The sequence below is a fragment of the Cynara cardunculus genome, assembly GCF_001531365.2.
Source record: "Cynara cardunculus var. scolymus isolate 2C chromosome LG 13, CcrdV1, whole genome shotgun sequence".
In the NCBI taxonomy this organism is placed as follows: domain Eukaryota; kingdom Viridiplantae; phylum Streptophyta; class Magnoliopsida; order Asterales; family Asteraceae; genus Cynara; species Cynara cardunculus.
In genome coordinates, this window is record NC_037540.1 from 6702170 (window position 1) to 6709859 (window position 7690).

Genomic DNA, 7690 nt, shown 5'->3' on the forward strand with positions numbered 1-7690 from the left:
GGATGATCGGGACAGAGGCCGCAGAGTGTAAATATGAAAGTGCTCCAGCAGTCTCGGTTGCTATTCTGAGTCGGATGTCCCAAGTAAGAGCCAACGACCTGCTTTCGTTGTGTACGTGATCAGAGAGTGTGCCATTTGAAATGAATTCATAAACCAACAAGGGGACCTCCGTTTCTAAGCAACATCCAATCAACTTCACCACATTTCTATGATTGATTTGGGAAAGGATAACCACTTCATTGATAAATTGCTCTATCTGGGATTGGGTTTGATCTACTAGTTTGGATTTCTTGATGGCAACGGTTCTTTTATCAGATAGAACACCTTTATAAACCGTGCCAAAGCCACCCTTTCCGATAATCCTGGTCTCATCATAGTTGTTGGTTGCCCTCTTAAGCTCCTCTATGGTGAAGACTTTGGCTTGGTCGTGATGAGAATTCCCTTCACCAGAAATTCTTTGCTGCAACATTATACCACCATTTTGCCTGAAGAATTTTTCCTTAAGCATAAGAAGCTTACGCTTCTTGAGTCCCAAGTACAACCAGGCGATGAATACAAGCAGAAATATGGCAGCACCTAAAGTACCTGCAACAAGAAGGATTAGCTTATATGTAAAATGATGATTATTTGTGAGAATACATGGAACCCTCTTAGGTTATTCTCCATAATAGGTCTAGAAGAGAGAAAAAAAAGGCTCCAACATATATTGGATATAAATGGTCCAAGTCTTGCCGACGTGGGATGGAGGGGAACATATTGCCGAGAGTTATAGACCTCAACTCTGATACCATGTGAAAATATGTGGAACCTCATTAGTTTACTCTTCAAAATAAATCTTTAAGAAGAGAAGGGAGTTTTCAACTTATATTGATTAGAAATGTTACATGTGACTCTAATAGACGTGTCGAAGTAGCTCAAGATATAAACTGAAAAAGAGGGCGAATTTCAATTTCTTACCTGCTACAATTTTTATAACGAGCGATTCATCTGCAGTACAACCTGTTCCATCTTTCTTGTCACCTCCAGAATAACCTTTTGGACAACGACACTCATAGTCTCCGTCGAGATCAATGCACTCATGTTGGCAAAGACGAGGATCTTTGCGTTCACACTCGTTAATATCTGTAGAATATATAGTAAATCGTCAAGCATTTCATTAGAAGCAAACTTTGGGTGAAGCAATTAAGGTTTGGAAGTAAAATAAAGGATATATATATATATATATATATATGGAATTTAACACTTACTCTTGCAGCCATCTTCAATATAAGGGTTGCCTTCATAACCATCTTTGCATCGACAGCGATATCCAGGATGTCCATATGCGTCAACACAATATTGACCTTTTCCCTTGCACAAGAATGTGTCGGGCTCCTTGCTTGCTATCTGACAAGTCTGGTTACCAATTGCCCAATCAAGTAACATCGGCATCTTGCTGCCTTGATCACTTACAAAATCAAGCAGATGATTGGTAGAAAAGTTGTATTTTTCTTGTTCCACCACAAAAGCATAGCTACAAGGGTTGAAGTCCAATATATTTGTATGGTTATCGTAGCTGCGTAGACGGATGTCAAAAGACCTCATTCCTTGTGGGATTTCTACTTGACAACACCCAACTCCCGAGCAAGACCCATTTGTGATGCCTATGTTGCTAGAACATCTAGAAATGCATCCGGTACCAATACCAGACTCGTTCCTTCTTCTCCCGCTAATATACGCATTTGTGTCACACCCAACGGCAATAAACCTGTTCTTGGTTGAGATCCAGAAATCCCCCGACCTCAAAAATGAACTTGTTCTTTGTACTGGACCACTGGAATTGTAGCAATCACGGGCTACAAACATCATAATCTCCATCTCACTCTCAGAGGTTGATATATTTGTAATAACAAGATTGGTTTCGCTTTCTCCAAGAAAAAGTATGGGCTCGCCAGATGATCGGTTACAAGTTACTAGGAAGTCAGAATTGAGGTAGCATCCATCCTTTGAACCAAAGGGGAATGCAATAGCCAGATCACCACATGAAGTTTCACATGAATCTTGAGCGGTTGCTGGCCCCAAAAAAGCCATAGCTGCTGCTGCTGCAGCTACTGCTAGTAGTATCTGTAAATGCATGGTTGCTTATGTGAAGTTGTTATTTTGGGTATTAATCGACAAGGATCAATAGAGATGTTATATGGACATTGCCATAAAGACTTAGTAATTGGTCGTCCCAAGGTTCTTCGTGGAAGACAATTAGGGACAACTTTAGTGGACCTCTGATGAAGAAACAGTGATCTCTTTTTATTTACATAAATGAATTTTATATTTTTCTATCAGTGCAAGCTGGCCTTACCTGCTATGATTATTGTTTTTATTTACTAAAATTAATGAATTTTAAATATTATATTGACTTTGTAATATTCGTCTAAATTAGAAATAATCAAACATAGAATAAGCAATTTCTATGCACACGGGAAGTTGGCTAAGAAATCGTAAAACCACTTGGAAACTTCAACGATTGAAACCCTATTACTCTATTAGCTCCATAGCAAGCATTCTTTGACCCTTAATGATTTTGATCATAATTAATAAATACAAGACGTGATTTTGTATCACCGAAAGGCGCCACGCCCCGTTACGGGGTCCAACCGGCAGCACTCCTGGAGGTACGTGGTCCTACCGACCGATTAGCTTAGCTGGCGGGGTCGCAAGGCAACGTCCCGAGGTTTACGGATTTTATGTCGAGTCGTACTTAGTGATGTTTATGTTTCAGGATGCATGATCTGGAACTTAGTGGAATTTCAATAAGTATAGTTTAATCATAACTCTGATCTTCTTGATCCGAGTTCTGAGTTATCACTGAAAATTCTAAGTATGGATCAGAGTTAGAACAATTGAACTCTGAACAATGGAACCATATCTGGTCATCGGAGTTTTTCAATGATTTATGTATAAACTTTCTTTTAATACATTAACAAGATATTTAGACTTATCATTTGAATCGAACTCTATTTGAATATATTATATGTTTAAAATATCATAACAAAGATGTCTCAACGATTTAAGTTGACATTTAGTAAGATAACGTTATCATTATGAGTTATTCTCATAACATGAATTGTGTAAAAACTCACCAATAAGAATGAGCAAGCATACATTCTGATTTCCGTGTAACTTGTGACCGATCATCCAGCCAACCCGTACCTTTATTTAGAGATAGCACCATTGTTATTACAAATATGTCGATAACGCACGAGAGCGAGATGGAGATTTGGACGTTTGTAGCCTCTGATTGCTACAAAAAGCACTGGTCGAACTGAAAGAAACATAACATCTTTGACGTTGAGTGATTTGGATCTCAACCAAGAGCGTGTTTATTGCTATCGGGTGTGACACACATGCACATATTATAGGCAAAAGAGGGACGGAGTTCGATAGCACTGGATGCATTTCGACAGGTGGTAGCAACATGAGCAGTATCACAAATGGAGTTCTAATGAAATGCTTGACGAAATGACTATATACTTTATAGATATTAATGAGTGTGAAGGCAAAAATCCGGGCGTTTGCCAACATGATTGCATTGATGATGACGGAGGATATGTGTGTCGTTGTCCAAAAGGTTTCTCTGGAGCTAACAAGAAAGATGGAACATGTATTTCAGTTAAATTGCTCATTAAGAAATTAAAAAAGTGGCCCATTTTTTTAGTTTTTATGTTGAGCTACTTCGACACGTCAATTAAAGTCACATATCAGCTAGACTTTAAACATTTCGCATCAATATATATTGAGAACTTCGTTGTCTTGTCTCCTGAAGAGTTCTTTCTGAGAGCAAAGTAATACATATTTTTGCATGGTATCAGAGCCAATGTCTACCGATCTCGCCAATATGTGCATGTAGCCTCACGAGATATCAAGCCAACAAATATACTTCTAGATGATGCCTATATAGCAAAAGTATCTGAATTCGGAGCATCTAAGCTAATTCTACGGATCAGATTGAGTTGGCTACAATAGTACAAGGAACACTAGGCTACTTAGACCCTGAATACTTGCAGACGAATCAACTAACCTTGCCATGTATTTCCTGTCTTCTTTGAAAGAAGGGAGACTCTTCCAGGTTGTTGATGAACATTTGCTGCTGAACGAAGTAGTTCCTAGTGAGGAATGAGAGGGATTTCAGGCAATTAGCATATAAGAATTCCGATCATCATCGTTTCAAGACTTGCAGAAAGATGCATGCGAGTGAAAAGAGACGAAAGACCTGCCATGAAGGGAGTAGCAATGGAGCTCGAAGGAACATTGGCATCGATGATACGAAAGCATCCATGGGTGCTAACTACTTCAAACGAAGAAGAATACGAGTATGAATGCAGAGATAGGGCCAAAGCAAGCTCAAGTACCTTTGCTAAACCCTATTTTTGCAAGCAATAAGTTCTTTTCATTAGAACCGTTGCTCAAGTCGAACACGCATCAAGAGGGCATTTATAAAACCTGGTGGGGTTAACTCAACTAAGGCTTTAGGGATTATCGTCAGAAGTCACAGGTTCGAGTCGGGTATGTTATAACAAATATTTGTGATTATGTAAATCTATTAGAATTGTGTTATAATTGGTAGTTAGAATCTCATAGGAGTTGATTATGATCTCCCTAGTTATAGGAGTCGATTGTCTTGTGTATTCTACCTATTTGTAGTTCCATTTTGTTGATGAGAAAGATCACGAATAATTCTCTTTCACTTTAAAACAACCGGAGATTTGGGGATTTTTCTGGCTGAATTCCACGCTCCTAGGATTAGTGTTAGGTGTGGATAAGTCAGTCGGAACAGTCATGGTTAATACACCCCTTCCTATCTACTATTCATTATAACTTAACGGTTACATTATTATCCAACTTTATTTGTATTTTAATTATATTGTTATGTTAAATATTTTTATTTATAGTTAATTTTATTATTATTAGTTTTTGTATTAATATTTAATATCTAAGATAAAAAAAAACATATTGTTTTTTAAACAAGAATACAAATAATAAAAAATGAATTATTTTATTTTAAATTCTTAAATTTCTATTAATATAAAATTTTCAACATTAACATCATTTTATATTTATAATAATTATTATTATATATAACAATATTTATTTTACATATTTTTATTACAACAATATTGTTTTTATAGATAAAACATAATACAACTTAAACTAATTTATATTTGAAGTTTTAATAAAAAGTGACGAGTTATTATCTAAATTTTTAAAGATTGTTGAAAAACTGATGGAATTATTACTTGAATATTCAAAACTTAAATAAGAATTGATTAGTTACTCTATAAGTTTTAAAGTTAAAAAAAAGACGATGAATTATTTTTTTAATTTTTAAAGTTACAGAAAGATTAATGATATATTCTTTGAAAATGTGGATAAAATAAAAATTAAGAATCAGTATTTTGAATTTTTAAAGTTATTCGATTTGTATATTGAATAACATACGACTGTATACAACTATACATAATTAAAATTTGTAAAATTATGAAATAAATGATATATTATTTTTTTTATAAATAAGCATATTGTCTTTCTAGTTTATTGATTTTAAATTTGATTAATATATAACACAAATAAAAATTATAATTATGAGTAAATTACGTTTTAGTCCCTGTGGTTTGTTGAAAATTTCAATTTTCGTTCTCATGGTTTTGAAATTATAATTTTCATCCATATACTTTATAATCCATTACCTTTTTTGTCTTTATGATTTGAAATTTATTGCTTTTTTTGTCTCTAGCGTTTATAATTCATTTTTATTTTAGTGTTTCATACTTAAATAGTGATTCGACCTCATGGATAGAAATAAAAACGAATTAAAAACCATATGGTTGAAAACCAAAATTTTGAAACCACATGGACGAAATCCACATTTTTTTACAGCCTCAGGGACAAAAAAAACATATTTTACTATACAATTATTATCTATTAATTAAAAAACAAAAAAAAAGAAGTAAAAGACAGAGAGGGGAAACAAGAGAGAGAGAGAGATATATCTGAAATGATGTCATTTTTTAAACTTTCAGATTATTTAATGTTTTTTACTAGATCTTTTTTTGACTTTTTAATAGGTATGGGTGCAAATAACAACTATTTTTTTAAACTTGAGATTTTTTAAAGCTAAACTTTTTTTTTAAATTTAATAGGTTTTAAATAAATATAAATATTTTCATTTAATATATAATTTATTTTAAGATATTTGATTTGTGATTAGATATAAAAAATATATTTTTAGTAAAAAAACTAAAAAAAAAATGAATCACATTAAATTAAAAGGTAGATTGCGCTTTTGGTTCCTATAGTTTGTTCAAAGACCGGTTAGTCCTTGATAACAGTGCTAGTTAACTTGTTAAGTGGAGAGATAATAGGTTTTATGAAAATGAAAACTTAAGAATGATCAGTGTAGATAGTTTGTTTTAGAGATCAAATCCAAAATTTGAGCAAATCACATGGACCACCAGTGTAATTCACCCTTAAAAAAATTAATTATATTAAATACAATTTAATTTTATTGTTTTAGTATTTTTTTTCCCCATTACAGTATGAAAATCTGGTTAAAATTTATATAGGAATTTGTTCAATTTAAGGTTACAAAGATGAGGATATGTATGAACATTTTATTTGGTTAAAATCTAAATAATTGATTTTGACTTTTTGAATGAAAAACAATATGAAAACTGAAAACTTTAATTTTAGAATGATAAAATTGGAACTCATTTCTTAGTGATTTTCAATGATTTTGGTATTAGAATATGGATAATAAGTTGTTTATTGCAATGGTAGAAATGGAACAATAAAATTAAATTGTCTTTAACATAATTTTTTTTTAATTTAAACAAATCAAATCATAAAAAAAAATTATTTTATTCGCCCTAAAAATAAGATATGGTTTTATGATTTGATTTGTTTAAATTAAAGTTTTAATTACATTAAAACCATATCTTTTTTCATCATTACGATAAAACAATAAAATTAAACCGTATTTGATATAATTAATTTTTTAATTCAAACAAATCAAATTATAAAATAATATCTTATTTTATTTATTTTGATATCATTATGTGTGTGTGTATAAGATGATAATCAAATGAGAACTATAAAAAAGTTACAAACTTGTGAGAACTGATATAAAATTATTTTTTTTATATTAGTTTTTTTGATCAAAAGCTATAATTTAACATATTGTTTCACATATGTTTATGTTCACCTTATGAAGAAAAATTGCATGTGATAATTTTTTTTGTGATTAACCTGAATATCCAACTCGATATGACAGCCGACTAATTACAGGACGACCATCTGCTTTGTGGATAGCCTAGAGTCATCGTATTTGAACCTTCATGGTCACGAGGGTCTTTATTCCTCATTGGATTTGAACCTGGGACCTCCAGGTATTTTTGACCTTTGGAGCCCAAGCTCAAACCAATCAGACAACACCCTTGTAGTTTTACTTTTTTTATTCACTTAATGAAATGAAAAATACATATAAAAAATATTTATATGGTGAAACAAATACATGTGAAATTATCACATTATGGAACAAATATATGTGAACTGTGAAGCAATATCTTAAATCCTAGCATTTGATGAAAAAAATATGTAACAAATTATTTTTAAATCGGTTCTCACGGGGTTTGTAACTTTCTTGTGGTTCTCATTTGAT

General features: G+C 32.4%; 1 protein-coding gene across 1 annotated transcript in view; it reads right to left on the minus strand.

Moving 5' to 3' along the window:
* LOC112524363 (wall-associated receptor kinase 2-like) overlaps positions 1-2115 on the minus strand; it is a 3605-nt gene extending 1490 nt beyond the window's left edge. Inside the window, exons 1-3 of the mRNA XM_025134149.1 lie at positions 1248-2115; positions 958-1122; positions 3-585 (exon numbers count right to left, since the gene is read on the minus strand). Of these exons, the coding sequence (XP_024989917.1) occupies positions 3-585; positions 958-1122; positions 1248-2115 (1616 nt within the window). The remainder of the gene's footprint in view (positions 1-2; positions 586-957; positions 1123-1247) is intronic.
* Between the last annotated feature and the right edge of the window lie 5575 nt (positions 2116-7690).